General features: G+C 51.3%; 1 protein-coding gene across 1 annotated transcript; it reads left to right on the top strand.

Moving 5' to 3' along the window:
- Positions 1-650: 650 nt before the first annotated feature.
- Positions 651-19,050, top strand: LOC119107636 (E3 ubiquitin-protein ligase ZNRF1-like; the record flags this gene model as incomplete). Its single annotated transcript, XM_037231523.1, has 3 exons — positions 651-746; positions 16,444-16,549; positions 17,937-19,050. Coding segments are annotated over 3 exons (260 nt in total), but the record flags the coding sequence as incomplete, so codon positions are not given.
- Between the last annotated feature and the right edge of the window lie 505 nt (positions 19,051-19,555).

Here is a 19,555-nt window from a genome sequence, read left to right as displayed (position 1 = left end):
CCCGCCCCGATATAGCGGTGGAGACAGATGTGTCGAATGGGGTGGAAAACAGATCTATAAACGCATCGATACCGCGGTAATTTTCAAATTGTTCCATCCAATATTCAAGTGTTTTTTATCCAAGAATTAGACCGCTTCGACAGACCTAAGGGTGGCCTTCGAACTCATCTAAAGTTCCCTTAGTCATAAAAGGGTACAGGAATATTCCTTGGCGAAATTTGGGGCAAATTCGATGATAGAAAGCCCTTAGTGAAATATAAATCAGTACATCCGTTGACAACGTTTGATAAGTATCCTGGATACCAGAGGATCCTTTAACCTAGTTTTAAAACAAACCCTAGATCCCACAGGATGTCGGCTGTAGTTCTTAGGGTTCTGATCCTGTCATCCTGCTTGTGATTTCCCACTTGTCTGGTTATCGTTGAATCTCGTTTATTTTTGGTGTATTAAGTCATAATGCCGAATAATCAGGGGCCCATTGCCTCTTTGCATCACCTTAGGCAGTGCTAATTTTCGGGAGTTAGATGAGCCAACTTACGGGCGGGCCGCTGCTGACTGGTCCGTGACCGTGCTTTGGAAGGCAATTTTATCGCGATGCCTCAGGTGGACGGGTTGAGTTTGTCAACTGTTAAAATGTCTCTCTGTTTCAGGTATAAAATGCCCCGTGTGCAACAAGTTTGTGCTGCCGGACGATGTAGAGTGTCACATTGTGATGTGCCTCACGAAGCCACGGATCAGCTACAATGGTACGTAGTCAGTCGTTGAACGTCATGCTCTCGACTTTGTTCGGGACCTTGGCGGGGATGGTGGCCATAACGTTAATGCGTCCCAGCTTATAGTGTTTCTTGAAAGGAGTATTCCACATTAAAAAATGTCAGGGCAACGTCAGATACGATGGAAAAGGTTCACCTGGTACTGTTAGCTGCTTTTGAGTGCAAAGCACTGCTTTAGATAATCAAGTTTAGATTGTGTAAAGTCACTCGTCAATGCGTCATCGTTTCATGAAGTCAAGGAACGTTTTGAAGACGTCAGTCGCTGCCAGACTGGCCGTGTAAAAATTCCCGGGGGGCGGGCCGACTGACTCACTTGAAGTGCTTGCATTCACCGCAAGGTGGCTTGTTAACTTGAAACTGCTAGATAAACCTGACGATCGTTCTGGTGCGTATGTTATCCTTTTCTCATGGTGTTTTTGCGTATTTGTATGTGATAACATGCTTTTTAGTTGCATCTGCATTCTCGGTTACGGCGCCTTTATTAAGTTATTCGATCCCCAGTCTCATGTCCGCCACAATTAGAAGGGCGTCTCAAATGCCCGCATAATGTCTCACATAAGCGGGATGTGTGATCGAGCATCCACCCTGCCATCATCTTTCTCATTCTATCCTGCATCCTCGCGACTCCCCGCTTTTCCGGGCAGGCTGCATGCGCCGCCCACGGGCCGGCCTAAGGCCTTCTATTGGGGCCCCGTCCGAGCGCTAAGCGCACATCGCGCGGAGAGGTCACTGCGGGCGGAGCCCCGGTTATTGGGGTCCCTGGTGCATGCAGCCCCGCCCCACTGTTATTCGTTCTCCTTCACCTCACAGCCATGAAATGGCCATGAGTGACCGAAAGGGCTATTATCCAATTAACCAAATCGCCATCGATATTTGGATTTAACGCGTTAAGCTGGTTGAGGGCCAATTGCTGTCCGTTGACGCGGTGATTCGTGCTGCCGTACTACAGACACCAGCAGGGCAGTGGTGACATTTGTTCTTGACCTTAAACCCAGTATGACCACCGAGGAGGCGGAATGCCTTTGATGTTTCTATGATATGCATTTCTGGGTGACTTCAAAATCGGCGGTGCGAAATAGTCGTCACATGCGCGAGCTTAGCTTGGAAATGAGGGAATTGGAAGTTCTGAAAAAGACATAACTGTGAACTCCAGGAAATGATCTTAAAAACGGCTGTACCAGTTCAAAACCCCATGCAGATATTGTTCAGTCTATTTACCATGTTTTACCAATGTACAATAACTTGTTTCCTGTGTCGAGTTTCGCTCGCCTTTTCCGGCGTTTTGTCTCGCTTGAATCAGGCACTGACCCGGGCCATGTGGATCCTCCGGGAGATGCTCTCATTCAGCCGATGCCGGGTGGACGGAGACTGCAGCCCGCGCCGCTCCCACCGGTCCTGGCACCGGGACGTGTCTGATCGGCTCAGGTCGACTGGGCACGCCGACGTACTTCACCCCGTCTGTGGTGGTCAGCACGGGGCCCTGCGGCTCAGCATGGCCACGCCGCCGCCGCCGCCGGCCGGCCGGTCGGCGCCGATCGCCGCGGTATTCGTCACGTGTGACGCCTCGTGCCGTGTACGGTGTCACTGTGACGCTCACGCGGCCTGTACGCCGAAAGGGTGGCACTAGTGAGGACGCTGGTGGAGGAAGCTAGGTGGCTGACGCCTCGGCACGTCAAGGTGGACAGTAGCGTGATGCGAAAAATGTTTTTTGCGGGGTGGTGAGAGGTACGACTTTTTAAAAGGCTGCCTCACATCGAATCATCCGGTCCGAATTTTGGTTTCGGCCACTGTATCTGCAGAGGCTCATTATTCCTTTTTTTGCAAAGTGCGAACTCCGGAACAGGGCTATTTTTTCTCCCGCGGGGTAGCCGCGACCTTGCTCCACTGGATCAGCCATTGGCTGTCGGGTCGTAAAAATTCGTTGCCCTGTACCAAAGCAACTATACATGCACACTCAAACTACCAAAGACACCGCGGGTGCCATAAATACCATAAACATACCAAAGCCACTATAGGGACAGTCGTGGTCACATGGGTACCCTTCAGATGTTCACTTGCTCGAAACGTCATGTGACCTCTATTCATGCGATTCATTAATTAGCAATTCCATATTATCGCGAGCTGTGTCAAATTGTCAGAATATTAGCATTAAACACGAGTTTATGTGCTCATCATCTGTCCGTGCGCAGTCCAGGCTTAGTGTTGATTTTAACTTCGAGTTACAATCAAGAGTACGAGTTACCAGATTCGGGAAACATTTGAGAAACGTGTTCGAATTTAATTATGTTTGTTCTCCAGTCTGTTCTGTGTCCTACCTGTGAAAGATTACGCAGTGGACAAGCAAACTCAAGCATCAAGGCGTCAAGGGCGTCACTTCAGTAACATCGATATGTTTTGTCACTATGTCATTTAGTCACGCCGTGAGGGTCGGCTCGGTGACGGTGACAACGAAACGGAAAAGTTGAACATGGGATTCGCTCCCGGTGGATAAAATTGGCCATACGAATCCGTGAGCGGTACGCCAGAAGAGAGGATCTGAGCTGTGAACTGAAGCAGCTCATCACCTGCGCACAGCATGTTTTCTGCCCCCATGTGATTAAGTGTAAAAGCTAACCATGTGATTAAGTGTAAAAGTTCACCAGTGTTTTTGAAGTTTGTATCTTCTGTACTGCGAAGCTGCTGAAGTTGCAACCGAGAAATGTCCATGGTGTGACTTGGTGTGGTCAAAACAGCGCGCATTTGTGCAAAATAACGCGTGTGACTCTAAACCCCGAAACATGCTTTTGTCTATGATTGCTCTGAAAAGAGGGGACTGGTGGCAAAAGAAGATAGCGGTCATAAGTCTTGTCACAAAGAAACGAGGCTCGCGCCACACTGTTTCTTTCGTATTTCGGAGCTGATTTGGGAGGCTCTGTCCTATCGTGAAATAATCAACCGGGCCAAGACAAATCTCTGAGCCGCCAGTATCGGGGCACATGCCAGCCTGTGCTGTAGAAGGCGCTCGAGATGATCCCCTGAACCTGCCGAACTTTTCTTATCACTCCCAGATCATTGAAAGATGCGTGAAGCTCGTCATGGAGGCCTCACGATCCATGTTCGGCCACGAACAGTCGCACGCTCTCATCGTTTCCGTGTCAGGTAGCTCTCAAAATTGAAGAAGTCCGGCTCTGAAAGAGCTTACTTAGGCGCCATATGACATCAGAAGTGGGCGCTCCAAAAAAGAAAGGGGAAAAAAATGACCAGCAGGCATGACCTCTCGTGCGTTGTAGGGACGAAGTAGCATTCGGGGCGTTTGTGTTCGTTTGCTTGGTATAGGTTGTTTCGTAGGTTTAAAGCTGACGGGTGAAAACAAATCAGTCATGATAGATCCGACCATGTTTCTCGAATTTTCCGTGAAGGGAACTCGAAGCTTGGATTAAGGCTCAGATGACAAACAGATGCCGTCCTCCGAAGAGACCTTGTGTTTATTGTTATGTTCTACAAAATGTCAAGCAGCTGGCGACCATATGACGCCATCAGATACTTATATTTTGGATATAACATGACACTCCGACGAGCGTTTCCTTGAAGGATACGCACAAACGGCCATCGGTGGTTTTCTAATTCTGCTTTAGCTAAAGAAATGCATTTCTTCCGATCCGGCAGACAGGAGGAGGTATAGTAGACAATCACGAGGTCACTTCTATCAATTTAAGAAAGACATTCTTCTTCAAAAGCCCACTCCTTTGCAGACATTTCGAAAATGATACCCTGCACAGGAGCGTTTTTTTCGTTTTGTTATCGTCTTCCTTATATCAACTTCCAACTTGTGTAACAATTACCTTGCATACGAATGGCTATCATTTTTATAGTCGTCTTGCTTATATCAACTTTTAAATTGATCAGCCTGCTGATCAGATTTCCATTGTGTGGTAACTGATTGGCATTGTAAGTAAAATCTCAAATTTTTATTCTGTCACTGAGCCTTGATCCAAGCCAAGGTTTTGGAGTAACATTAGGATGCGGCCCGGCGATCCCATCATGACTCTTGATCAGGTTAGGTTCCACAGGATTTTGGATGGCCCGTCCTTGACTATTCCCAGGAAACGCAACTGCCTAGCACGCTGTCAACCATTCTCCATTCAAAGCGTGATGGTTTGTCCAAGCCCTGCATTACTGCGTTCTGGGTAGGCGCCGCTGCGACGTTATTATGGGACAGAGTCATATGACACCACGCTACGGCGGCGTGAAAACGCTGCTCGTTGCGGGATGATTTAAAACACGAGTAGTGCCGTACAACCGGAATCTTACGACTTGGCGCATTCAAACGGGGCATTTTGAGCTGGGAAGTGGCGTGGGCTTGCGCTAGAACCATGAAATTATGCTTAAATATGCGTTTTCAACCTGCCCCCGGCAGATAAATGGGGCAGCCCATTCACCAGCGATTTAGTCCGAAGAACTGTAGCTGGAAGTGCTTAGGCAGCAGTCTGTGTAAAAGATACAACATACAACAACGACAGCGCCATAGGGTAGGGGGTGAGAAACCGCTATGTGATGGGGTGGACATGTGACTCAGGCGTTGGTACTGCAGGCTAAGCAGGTGACTGAACCATGCCTGAAAGTCCTAGTCCGGACCTGGTCGGTCACCAGCGCGATGCACACCGTGCGACAGCATTCCAGTCTGTCGTTAGGGGTCGACAAGTCCCTCCTTTTATGTGTCTGGATCAATGGCGCATAGGCCGGTCGATGCTGTGTTTCCAGACATGCCTCGATACCAGTGCGGTCAGGGCCACCCGGTACGTCCTTTGTTTTCCCGATCCGCGTGGCCGGCGAGCGAATGCATTAAGAGCGTCCTGAAAACGGAGCCGACGCCGGCGCCTGTCACTGGTGACAGTATAACTCAGAAGAACGGTAGAAAAAAACAACTTTTGCGCAATTTTCGTCAGCCAGAAAACTGTGCCTGCTTTTTTGTAAAAGCATTTTGCACTCCTCTTGCTGTGACCTGCTACATGACCCGTTTTCGCCTGCTGTGACCTGCTACATGACCCGTTTTCGCCTGCTCCAGCGTCGTACGACACCTGAAATGTATAGTTGAGGAGTGATGTTTGTCGTGAGATGCTGGCTGGGGCCCATTTCTGAGGCCTAGAAATGCTGAAACGAAATTTTTTATCTTGAATTGATTTTAAACACCAAGGGTTAATACTTTTTTGCACTCCTACTCAGCAAAGTCATTATTGCAATGCCACAACCCGAAAAAATCCAACGCGTCTCCGGAAGACGCCAGACTGCAGTCAGCGTCCGCCAGCCAACAGTTGGAGGCATTAATGTGTTGAAGTTCCTCTCTTAGGAGCGACGCCTTGGTGCCTGCCCAATTACGCAGGAGCAAGGGCGCAATCAGAGTCTTGATAGAGTGGGTAGAGGAGAAGGGCCTGATGAATGTTCCCATAATCGCTGGATTTGGCATGCCCCAGTTTTCTCCTTTTTATGCGGTCATGCCGACTCAGGTGCGTTCATTGAGGGAGCGGCCCATGGGCTGAACACTACGGGGACCGCTTACCTTTGGCTGACAGAGGGCCCCGTGAATAGAACACCAAGTGTTTAGCACCTTTCAAAGTCAAATCCTGAAAGGCTTTCGTCCCAGCTCGGGGTGATCACCAACAACCGTTCTGGCGTCTCGGAGCCCGGGCCCACAGCTGATCCTGAGTACCTCAGAGAGATTCAGTATGCATCGGTTTGCTGCGTGACGCAGGGAGGCCGCCTGACCGGAGCAGTGGGCCCCGGACCGACACAGGGCCCTCCGACGCAGGAGGTCGCCTGACCGGAGCAGTGGGCCCCGGATCGATACAGGGGCCCTCCGACGCAAAGAAATCGTTTGCTGACCTGCGAAGTTCAATAATTGGCGTGGGGTCCAAGTTCGGCTTACTTAGCCACTGTCCGAAACGGAGCCGAGACCCTCCCTCCCCCCTCCGTTCGTTATGGGGCTCACTGCCTCGCACAAGACCCTTCCATTCTCTCGTTGTGGACCATTGTATTGTCATGTATGGTATCGTTTAAGGTACAAATGTCGCGTACAAGTATTGAAAGTAGAAATTATATCTCATTAGAGTAAAACCTGTGTTGCTATTGCAGTGATCATGATGGCAGGTATAAGTTTTTAAGTTTAAGTCTTGTCGCACAGTATCAATGCCACATCATATTAGTATTTTCACTAGAAACAATGGCACGTATAAGTAAAGGCCGTGTAAATTCTCGCTCTAGCAGTAACGGCGGACGATGTTTTTGCTGCAACATTTTTGTCTTGTAGTGCTCATGTCGTGTATTAATTTTTGTAGTAGAAGTAATTTCGCGTATCAGCGAAGACTTTTTAAGCTTATACGAAGAAGTAAAGACTGGCAGATGTTTTTGCGGGAGAAGCTTTGCCGTTGAGCACCTATGTGTGAGTTTTTGCAGTGAAATTAGTGTCACGTATAAATAAGAACTATACGTTTTTGTAGAGGAAGTAATGACGCGTGTATGCCTTTAAAGTGTATATTTTGTTGTGCAGAAGTCGACAAGTATAGTAATGTCGCGCAGTATCTGAAATTTGGTTTTCGTTCTTAGGGAGAGAACACAAGTTTCACGGCTTGTAGTGAAAACAAAAAAGCCCCAGTGAATTGCACTCTGTACACAACTGATACTGTAGGATACTCTATAGCGGCATTGACAGTTAATGCCATGCACTAGCTGGTCTCAGTGATTGCCAAAGACGGTTGAATATGGCTGCACGTAATTCTTAAACTTTCTAGCTACATAGGACAGTGCCTCCTACCTAAGTGTATGCTAACATCTGTGCTTTTTGAAGCTATAGAGCCGATATGAGGTTGTTTGCACTCACAATTCCGTTCTAAAGGTGTGAGTCTCAATTAAGGCTAACAGAAACCAACGGTTAAAATGTTGTGCACCTGATGCATAATTCCCTAGAGCACATTATTACAATTTTAGTATTAAAATGTCATGCAAGGATTTCTAGCCAAGGTACAATCTTTGTTACCTAAGGTGACAGATGCTGGGGCAATGTGGTACCCACGCATATATTGTAGTTAACTATTCAGTTGAGTGGGACTCGAGCCCCTCCCCCAACTTTTGAGAAGAAATGGGTCAAATTCAGGGATAACACGGCCTACACTATTGATTGGGGTTTAACAATTTTCTCCACTCACTACCTCCACAAAGCCATGTACAAAGCTACACCACCGGAGATGTCAGACTGCTGCGTGATCGGGGCTCGGAGATCAATGCAGCAGGGGCGGAGGAAATCTTTTCTCTTCATAGAGCAAGTCAGCCCGACCTAGATAACAGCGCTACATCTACTCACCGACGTGGAGTCTGACACAATACTATCCTCAATGTTTGACGCTGAGCCAAATTGATGCTTTGTCGTTATCATTATGCCATTACTATCAACCAATCCGACTGTCACTGCCCGATACGGCTCCCGCACGCGGCTATTCTAAAAAAAAACGTGTGAAGGTCACAAATGGCACGCACAGAGTAGCAGTCTTCAACGACAGAGCCGCTGTTACCTGTTTATCGGTTTTGATATTGCTTTTCTGGGATCCTGGTGATTTTGTAAAAATTGTTCATTGGCAAAACCCAGCTTAGTTAAAAGGTAAATCTCAAGTGCATCAATAATTATTTAAATACCAAACCAAAAGTTCTGACAAACGTAAAGCAGAAAACTGTGCTTTAGCTTTACACTCATACCATACTTTTGGTGGCGATGCTTTGTAGATCGATAGAAAAATGTTTTATTTAATGCCTCTTTTGTGCGTTTTGATTACGTACGTATATTACGTACATACGTACGTTTGCCTTTCATTTGTGCGTTTTCATTCCATGCGTTTACATTCGCGCGTATTCAACTCGGATTTTTTGGTGGAAAATATGTGTTCTCTCCTATGCCGAATCCTCCCCAAGAGCCGGAGGCTTGCGAAGCCGTGGGTTTCCGCGTGCCCGTGCGAGTGTTTGGGATGGTATTTGATGTCACTGTGATACCAATCCTACAATGTCCATTTTTTTGGCTACAAATACCAATTTTATAAAGGTAGCATTGAACAAAACTAAAATTGATTTTTTACCCAACAAATGGCCAATTTTTGTTATATTTGTAATCGCATGTTAATGTAACGTCATGCATTTTCGTGTCAGTTTTTATTATGTTACAGTGGTTTCAGCACGCAATCCAAACACGTTGAGTTGTGACGCATGCGAGATGTTCTCTGTTCTCTCCCTTCCCCCTGGCCATCCGCCCCGTCAGGAGCGGCAGTTGTTTTGATTGAGAGCTCGCGGAGTCCGGCGTCTGAGCCGGCAGTGTCGTTAGTGGACGGTAGATGTGCTGGTGGGCGGCAACGGACCTGGACACTGAGTGCATTGAATGGAAAGATTGTGTGTGGTATGACAAAGATTCGGCTAAAACGCACACGCAGTATCCCTCGTTTGTCGTGTTGGGTGTAGCGCTTGGAGAACAAAATGTCTTCTGACCAAAAACACCAAGAAACACCGGAATTTCGGACACTGATGTCGTGTGTTAATTCAGTCCGTGAGTTTTTTTTTTAGAAGTACTGGTGCGTAGAACCAAAGTCGAAGCACTCATGTCGGCGTCTGTTTCGCTGTATTATCGATGTCGCGACACCGTCCCAGTGGCCCCGGTCGGCGCAAGAAACTGATCAGGTCATCGACGTCATCAGGCTGATCATCAGACTGGCATTCGATGGCCCAGCCTTGCGGACCGGGTCCTTCATACGGGCTGCGACCAGCCCCTCGAGTTCTGCAATCTGGCAGGATCTTAAGAAGCACGTGCCCTATTTCCCCCCCCCCCCCCCCCCCCGTCCAGCGAGTGACAAAAGTTCTGTACCTAGTACAAGCTGCATGGTTGCATTCTACTTGACCGCTGGAAGGCAGCATCTTTGATAAACTTTATGACATTGTATGCCACGCCGAAGCGCAGTGAAACACACAAGCATTCGCTTGGAACGTATGCGTGCCCTCAGGCAAGGGGAGATGCCATATGGCGTTTTTCTGGTTTTCGCCGTGTACGTTAGGGGCTTCAGTCGCAGAGCACGTAGCCCGGGTGTGGTCGCTGGGCCGTGTGGCCGTACTGATGCTGCCACCGTGAGCGTGGAACCTTAGCTTAGGTGTGGCCACCGGGGCCGTGTGCCCCCCCCCCCCCCCCCCGTGAGGCACCACCTTTCCATGGTGGGGTATTGTGCGCCCCAATGATCCTGCGGGCGGTTGGGGAGGCTTGTAAAGCACCCCTTCCGGCCAAAGGGAAGGGGCCATACGAAACGTGCCTCCCGCAAGGGTTCCGACTCGTTCAGAGTAGTGATTAGCAACCCCTCTGCCCCAGCTTTCCAGTCTTATCTGGATCTCCAGTCTTATCTGTGCCCAGTTGGATCCGCAGGTAGCGATGAAGGGATCCTGGTTACTGAGGGAGTTGCCCTGCGGATCAGTCGGGGCAGCTTACCAACACGTGGCTTTGGCCCGAATTTGTGATCCGGCGGATGCATTAAGTCTCCACAGGAGGAAATCGGCTGGTCAGGCGTCGTGCTTTCGTGACACTGGCTGGGGGCAAGCGGGCCATGTGATGGGTGTTGAGGGGGAGCTGCCGGGTGCAGTGTCTGCCTCCTGACATCGTTAAGGGGCCGTACCTCGGTTTGTCTCCAGGGTGCCTGGTTAGCCCCTGCGAACCGGGGCATTGGCGCCCGCAAACTCGTGCCCGGCGGCTCTCGCAGCAACTCTTTTGGCACACTGGTCTGCGTATAGCGTGGTGGTGGCCCTGGCGGCTCCTCTCTTAGAAGTGGACCGTCCCCGTGTTGGACTCCATGGTGGACGGGGAACCAGCGCGCCGGATGTCAACACATACTCATGGACACTTTACCATTAACCAACCCCCCAAACCCCGCCCGTCGTCCTGTGCCACGGCCCCAGTTTCTGCTCCTCCAGGGAAGAAGAGAAGGAAAAACAGTACCGCTCCGACTGAACCCATTTCAGCGCCAACAAGCGTTTTCCAAGATCGGAACACCCAAGGATGTCTTTTCGTATACGGCTGGGGGCGTAGAAGTGCATTTAATAGACGAACGCGAGATCCAGCGCATGCTCAAGATGACTACACTAGTCTACAAAGTACAAGGACAGGGAGAGGTTGGGTGCCCCTATCGGCGCACCCTCATCCCTCTAAGAACTACTCCAAGAGTATAATCACTTGCCGGGACCTTCGCGGTGTGAGTGATGGGGATGTTGCTGAGGGCTCGTGTGAGGAGGAGGTAACGGCGGTGAGACGTATTAAGAGGAAAGAGAGAGAGAGAGAGAGAGAGAGAGAGAGAGAGAGAGAGAGAGAGAGAGAGAGAGAGAGAGAGAGAGAGAGAGAGAGAGAGAGAGAGAGAGAGAGAGAGAGAGAGAGAGAGAGAGCGCGCTGACCGATACTGATTGGATTATTCTGAAGTCTCACTGTGCGAGAGTGCCAGATAGGGTCCGCGTCGGATATTAGTCGGTCCCTGTTAGGGTTTATGTACCTGACCCAGTCCGGTGCTACCGATGCCAGACGTATGGTCACTTTACTGACAAGTGCTGAACAAAGTTAGATGCGGAAGGTGTGCAGAAATAGGTCACCAACACTCTGAGTGTGAATCAGAAACAGTGAAATGCGGCAACTGTGGTCAGGGTCATGAAGCGTCATGTCGTAACTGTCAGTCCCTGTCAGAGAAAGCTGTCCTGAACTTTAAGGTGGATGAAGGAGCCTCGTTTCGGGAGGCCCAACGCCGACACAACGATGCGACCACCACAAGGACATACAAAGACGCCCTTACTAAAAACCGGCAATAAATTTAGTCCAATTAACAGCTGCAGCCGACGAGATACTGAAAGTGGATCGACTCGATGATTTCAAAGGCATGACTGTAGGCGAGTTTGTACAGCTGATTCTAAGCGCACTTGTACCAACTGGCCCTGCTGCCCCGTCGTCCCGGAAGTCGGATTCTTCGAAAAAGGATTCACCTGCGGCATTGGCCGCTGCCAGAGAAGCTCAACCTAGGGGATTGGAACCCCCTGGTGGAGCGGCCAGAGAACCGGGACTAGGGTGCGAGCCGGGAACGGGGGACGGACCGCGGTCCAGCGAGACCGTGGATTTCGCCCCCCATCATCGCACCCCAGCCCAGCCCGTGCTAAATACACGCCCTCCCGGGCTCCATCTCCCCCTCCATCCATACCAGCTACGACGGGATCTGTCCCCACTGGTACAGCGGCGCTACGAGAGCTGACCCCCTCTGGCTCCCCAGCTAGTGGCCCTGCCGGGAGCGCCGGTCCTCCCGGCTCACGGGAGCCGGACAAGGTTCGGCATCCCCTAGTCGTCGCTCCCTCCTGGAGCCGCCCTTCTGAAACTGGTGTTCGTCCGGGTTCTGTGGACCTCGGGCCTGCAGGGCGCGCCGCCAGGTCGGCTTCTGCACCGCGGGCAGGGGGCCGGCTCCCGCTATCGACTCCGCCCCACTCATCGGGAGGGTCAGTGGGCCCGCCTACCATTCCTCCACTTGGAGACGCGGGGTCGAGTCGGCCTACCCCGCAGTCCCCGGCGGCAGGTCGTGCGACAAAGCGTGCCCTTCCTTGGCCGACGTCGCCTACCAATGGTGGAAGGCCCAAGGCTCGGTCAGGGGTCCGGCTTAGCTCCACTGAAGTAGAGCGTCGTCAGGAGATTCGTTTAGTGCGAAATCCTATGTGAACGTTTAAAGCACATGCAAGCTATACCGATGGACCTTAACCGTACACCCCACATACAAGCATATCTAGTATGCCACCGACATTTTTACAATGGAACATACATGGCTTGGGGGTCAACGTGTCAGACCTTCACACACTTATCTAATCGTAACCCGGCTGTGACATGCTTACAAGAAACAAAGACATCTAATGACACTCACCTTAACATCAAATGCTACATTATCTTTCGGAATGGCGTGATAACTGGCACGATCGCCCATGGTGGGGTGGCGGTTTTAGTTCATCACAATATACCCTATCCTCCTGTAAGTCTTAACACCGACCGTCAAGCTGTTGCCGTCGTCTTCGACCTTGGGTCGCTGAGGCTGACTGTCTGTTCTATCTACCTCCCTTCCGCTGAGGAAGTACCGGACTCGATATTACAGTTTATCTTCCATCATCTCCCATCGCCGCTCTTGCTGCTAGATGACTTCAACTCCCATAGCCCTTCGTGGGGCTGCAGTTACACAAGCCGCCGAGGCCGACATCTCGAATGTTTGCTGAATTCAAATAGTCTTTGTGTTCTAAACACCGGCCGGCATACCCATATATCTCTGCCGTCCAGCGCCACTTCAGCGATAGATCCTTCTATCTGTTCCTCGTCCCTTTTCTATCGGTTGTCTTGGGCCGTTGAGAGCACTACGTGTGGACTGCTGGAACGTTCGACGTGCCAACTGGCAAAGGTTTACCGACGAGCGTCATGCTAGAATGCAGCCGACCGAGGGCGACAATGCAACATCTCTTACACAACAAGTGACATCCACAATTGTCGACATTGCAATGTCTTGCATTCCCTTGACATCACCCGAGCCGCTCAGGATCCCTGTCCCCTGGTGGTCGGAGGACTGCAAGGCGGCAATTATTAAGCGGAGGCCAGCGTTCAAGGTTTTCAAGCGCGCTGCAACAACCAACAACACCATCGCTTTCAAAAAGGCCAGAGCATTGGCGAAACGCACAATGCGCGAGGCAAAGGTGCATTATGGAGGGAATATGCAAATGGTTTAAATCGTTACACCCCACTGAGTGCAGTGTGGCAGCGAGTTAGTCGCATTTCCGGTAGGAGCGTATTTACTGCAGTTCCGGTGTTGAAAGCGGCGGAAATCACGCTATTGATCACACGGGAAGTGTCCAACAACATAGGCCTCGCATTTGCAGAAAGATGCCGACATGAAACAGACGGCCCACGCTTTACTCGTTACAAGGAACAGAGTGAGAAGACGGCAATCAATTTTAGAATTCCTTACTCAGAGAGTTATGGGTACAACCAACGATTCACTGTCATGGAGCTCTGCACTGCTCTTAAGAGAGCTAAGAGTGTGTCCCCTGGACTGGATGAAGTCCACAATGATATGTTCAGTCACCTAAAGAAGGAGTCCCCCCATGCCTTACTCTCACTTTCCAACTACATATGGTTGCATGATGACTTCCCGGAGTCGTGGCGGGAGGCCATTATAGTCCCGATACAGAAGCCCGGAAAGGATGGTTCCGACCCACTGCACTACCGCCCGATTTCGCTGACTTCAGCCCAATGCAAAGTACTAGAAAGGATAGTGAGGGATTGTCTCATGTGGTATCTTGAAACTCACGGTTGTCTTTCTAAAGTGCAATGCGGGTTTCGGAAGAACCGATTCAGTGTTGACCACTTAACGATTTTAGACGCAGCTATGCGACATTCTGTTAAACGAAGACGTCACACGATAGCCATATCCCTTGACATGACATTGAAAGTACAAGTACACAAGTGTGGACTTCGAGGTCACATGACATTGAAAACTTTTTACGGCGTCGATTTTTCCGCGTCCGAGTGGGTGGCATGCTATCTGACCGCTACGCACAAGAGAGCGGTGTTCCCCAAGGGAGCGTCCTTAGCGTAACCCTGTTTGCGCTGATGATCGATGATATCGCCGACTGTCTGCCATCCACGATTAGTCGGTCACTGTTTGTGGACGACTTTGCTGCTGGCGCACAGCATCCGCAATGACGTCTGCAGAGAGGCAGCTTCAGTTATGCCTCATTCGACTAACTGAGTGGAGCCTAAAGAATGGTTTAAAGTTTTCGACCACCAAGACTAAGTGTATGCACTTCTGCTCACGGAGTAGACTGCAAAGATCCGGAGTTGCGACTCCATAGTGCCGATATCCCAGGATGTAATGAAATCTGTTTCCTGGGCCTCACGTTTGACCGTGGGCTCACGTGTAAGCAACACTTTAAGATGATCAAGATTAAGTGCCTAAAGCGCATGAACCTCATGAAAGTATTATGCCGTATGACCTTTGGGGCCGATAGATGCACCATGTTGAACTTGTATAGAGCTTTAATTCGATCGGTCATCGATTACGCTAGCCCTGTCTACGATAGTGCTCCTACATCTCCGAAGCAGGTTTTGGACACAATCCACCATGCATGTGCTCGTGTAGCCATTGGGGCGTTTCGTACGACCCGGACAAGAAACTTGCTTGTGGGAGCGAATGAACCGCCTTTGCCTCTTAGGAGACAACGACCTACTTTAAGTTACGCTACAAAGGTTTTACAATTTCCGGATCATCCAACCTTTGAGTTCATCTTCTCTCAGACGTTAATCAGTTCTTGAGTGAACGGCCCACGTCAGCGCGGCCGATGTGTCTGCGCGTCCGGGGCTGGTTGGACGAGGCGGATATTACGCTTGATGACATTGCACCGCACACTCTTCGGGATCCAGCTCCGTTGAGACGTCTGAGTCTGAAGTATGATTTGGAACTTTGTTAGCACCGTAAAAGTGGCACTTCACCGCGAGAGTCGCTGAACTATTCGTTGAAACGGATCTCACAATACGTTGACTCATTACAAGTATCTACTGATGGGTCCAAGGGCTCGACAGGAACGGGTTGCGCATTTGCTTGCGATGATCACACCGTAGGTCTTTGCCTAACGCATCACATGCCTGTTTTTCCTCAGAACTGTTTACTATTTTAGCAGCACTTTAGTACGTTACTTATCGCCCTGAAAGGGATGCAGTCATTCTGGCCGACTCGCTTAGTGCACTTGTATCATTAGCCCCCACGGCGATCTCGCGTAACCACTCATTTCTGACGCGCTCAATTTGGGAGGAACTGGAGTGGCCGGGAAAAACTTCCTGCGGTATCACATTTGTGTGGATCCCCAGCCACATAGGGACAATGGGAAACGAGAAAGCTGCGGCGTGTGAGAGAAAACCAATACCAACTTGTGCACCCGCTTTGTACCTGAAGTCGGTCATTTCCAAATATGTCCGCGATACGTGGCAGAACAAGTTCGACCAACATCTTAACGCTTTCAAGGAAATCAGGCCCCAAATGGGTGATTGGGAATCTTCCCATCGCCGAAGCCGCTTCCAGGAAGTCGCCCTTTGTAGGCCTTGGTTGGGTCGTACATATGCAACACGCTCGTTTTACTTGACGCGTAAGGATGTGCCACGGTGTGACAGATGTGGGGACCGGTTGCCTGTAGAACATGTCCTCGTCTTATGCCGGCGCCCTGAGACAGAAAGGTGACGATTTTTTCCTCCAGCGCCCCTTCATCGGTGTATCGGCCGAGACCCATGTTATGAACGTGGAGATATACTCGCATTTTTAGCACACATTGACTTTAACACTATTTTCACTCACCCCTCAGTGTAAGTGTTCCAGTGATGCCGCCCGGTATTAGTTGACAACACAGTTATCGCTACGTCGCAGATTTAGTTAACGGTCATCGAATGGGCGCAAAATGGTCCCGATGCCGACCCACCCTTAAGCACTAAATCACCACCACCACCGCTGACCACCGTTTGGCCGCGCTGGTGCTGCCACCGTGAGCCCTGACCTATAGCCCAGGTGTGGCCACCGGGCCGTGTGGCCGCGCTGGTGCTGCCACCGTGAGCCCTGACCTATAGCCCATCTGCTCTCAGAGGACGTGCTGACCGAGGACAAGGGCGAGTGTGTCATCTGCCTGGAGGAACTGGAGCAGGGGCAGACGATCGCCCGGCTTCCCTGCCTCTGCATATACCACAAGAGGTAGGTTGGCCGGTCCCCTCTGACGCCAGCGGGCTTACGCTGCTGCCGGTAATCGTCAGGACCCGATGCTGGGGGGGGGGGGGGGGGGCATAGGGGGAGCATACCCCTCCCCGTAAGCCCCCTCCTCGCGTTGAGATTTGATGTTGGGTAGCGGTGTTTCGTAAATATTAGAGTGCCCAAGAAACTTTCCTTGCTTTCCTAACTAATGGGATTTAAGGATGGGAGGCGGGCAGCAGGAACTCTCTCAGGTGAGGAGAGGTTTATTGGTTTATCTCAAATCGATTTAGCTCAAAATGATTATTCACCATTCTGTTGAATGCGATTAGCGAGCTTATATGGTTATGATGACTCCCGACAAGTATCAAGCTGAGCTGAGTACAAGTTAAGGCGGCTGAGAGACGGTTAAGTCTCATTTCGACCGTTAAAAGGGAGTGTTTTATATTTGTATGGGATTTTGAACTGAAATAGCCATATTAAAGACATTTCGGTGCTGTTCACAATTCTGCCCTTGTTAAGACCTAACCCCATGTAGTTTCTGAGCCACACGCCCGCGAGAAGGAGGAAAGGCATGTCGGAGAGAGTATTTCAAAGTCACCTTGACATTCATGATGTCATAAACAACCTTCTTCAGATCATGCAATTCCATAAGGCATTCGGCGATCAAGGCTAAAAATATAGTTGTCAAGGATATAGTTGTCAAGGCGTTCATATCTGGCGTTCATGAGCACGATTTCCAGATATAACAACTGCCAATTGACCCTCAATCAATGCCGTACAAGGAGCGATGACGTAGTCAAACCATGACGCATTGAAGAGTATATTTACCAAACGGAGAATTGTGCTGTCTGGAACAGTCTGTTCCACTTTAACAGTGTACCGATAGTTATAAGTGAGCTTGTTTCGTCTATCTGATGATTGTTCCAATATCTTCAAACGTGAAACACTCCATTTAAAGTCGCACTAGATCTGGGGGGGGGGGGATTAAGATTTGGATCACGTGACATACTGGTACCTAGAACATCTCATGCCGGACCCAAAATTGTATCCCACGAGTTCACAAAAATCGTTCGACGAATTTTCGTGTGCCGATCCTCTGTGCCGATCACCAGCTGCTTCATGGTTATGGCCGCGTCAAACAGTGACGAGCATCAATGCCGAGTCTGTTCGTACAAGGCAGCCTGTGGGTGTCTTTGTCCTAGATGCTTTGGCAGATGACCTACCAGATACCTACTTATTCATTAGAGGGTCAGGATGAGCTGTTGTGACCACAGTGCCCGCCCAGAGACGACGCCGCATTGGCGCCCTGCTGGCCGTCGCTTCCCCTTAGCTTGATAGCTTCCGTCTTGGGCCTCTCCGCCGCAAGCCTGACCTGTGACCCTGCCGACAGGTGCATTGACGACTGGTTCAAGGTGAACCGAACATGCCCCGAACACCCTGGCGACTGACCGCCGGCCGCCGATCTGTGACCTGTGACCTGTGACCTGTGCTGACCTTTGGCGGGCACGAGCCTTCAGGTGGCACACAGCCCCGGCGGTGTGTGGACTTCTAAGCTGTGCCGCCGCTAACGTCTGCCAGTGATCGCCAAATCGAAGGGCATTGTCGGAATGTGGCGTGGGCTTTATCGAGGCTGTTTTGTACGTCGCCTTGCGTGAAGTTTGTCGTTGAGCGGGCGAGCTTGTGAAGAAGCGGCTGATGCTGGGGAAGGAACTGCTTATTTGTTAACTTTCGGGAAATTCGCAGATTAGTAGAATACGCCGCGTGACTATGGGAGGCAACTGCACGGCCGTTGTCGCCACTCAACCGTCCAGAAGAGAGGCGTTTTCTTCGCGAATCGAACCTTTAAACTCTCCGAAATATTGAAGTTGCGGGTAAAATTGTTCTTGGTTACCATTGTCGACCATGCGAGCCAAATGGAGTTTCACGGCGTCCGACCTTGAGCTTTCTCGCGCGGAAAGACGCGGCGCACGGTCGCCCTGTGGGGCGCCGGCCGTCTGATCTCGCGGCCACGAAGGTAGCGGCGGCGCGTGCTGCGGTGACCGGCTCCCGTTGGCTCCGCACACCTTGCTGTGGACACATGGCAGTGGAAGACATCGCCGGGTGCCAGCAGTGCCGAGGGATCGATGTGATACGCGCGGGGCGTCGTCCCCGTGTGCGCCCACGCGCCGCCCGACCCCGTTGACGTCAGAGACTATTTTGTACAGGGCAATAAGGAGTGGGCCCGCGCGCTGCGCCGCGCCGGCTAGCCGGTGCCGCCGTGCGTTCGCCACCGGGCAGTGCCGGCGTATGGTGGGCTCAAATCGGTCTGTTTAGCCGCCGCGTAGGTTTTAGTACTGCATATTACGCATAATATTTTGAGCTGGCTCGTGAGACTGAGACGCTGGCGGCATAGGCGAAAGCCAGGCCACGGAGCGTGCCGTGCCGGTGGCAGCGGATTGGGCGCGGGGTCGGCAGTGGAGGGTGCTGCCTGGAGCCTGACCGCCGATCTTGTGTGTGTGTGGGGGGGGGGGGGGGGGGCGTGGACCGTAGTCCGTGTCCGCCTGCTGACCCGACGCGATGCGGGCGCGGCGCAGCACGTGTCTTGGACTGGGGCCAAGCCGCGGACCTGGCTGCGACGGTGGCGCAGGCAGTCCGTCTGCGCGTCGGGGATCTGAACAACGAATTTCCGCTACCGCCGGCCAGGCCCAGTCGGATTCTAGTCAAGCTGGGCGCGCTCTGTCAGGTTCCAGCTCGCCCGTGGCGCCGCCGTGTTTTGTCGTGCGCGCGTCCACGGTGTGCCCACACGCTGGCCCGCCGGCGGGGCGGCCCCGGGCTGGGCCCACTGTCCCGGCCGGCAGCCGACGGGAAGTGCCGATCCCGTGCCGTCCTAGGCCGGGGTCACGCGACGCCCCTGGTCTTGTGCTGCCGGATGTATATGCTGCCCCGCGTTGGCGGTTGGCGACATGTGACGCCCCTGCAGAGATGCGCTATTTTTGTGAAACGCGCGTGCCGGCAATGTTAATTGTTAGT

This window comes from Pollicipes pollicipes, unplaced genomic scaffold (genome assembly GCF_011947565.3).
Source record: "Pollicipes pollicipes isolate AB1234 unplaced genomic scaffold, Ppol_2.1 Scaffold_106;HRSCAF=122_pilon_pilon_pilon, whole genome shotgun sequence".
Lineage (NCBI taxonomy): Eukaryota > Metazoa > Arthropoda > Thecostraca > Pollicipedomorpha > Pollicipedidae > Pollicipes > Pollicipes pollicipes.
This window is presented reverse-complemented; position numbering and strand designations above follow the sequence as displayed.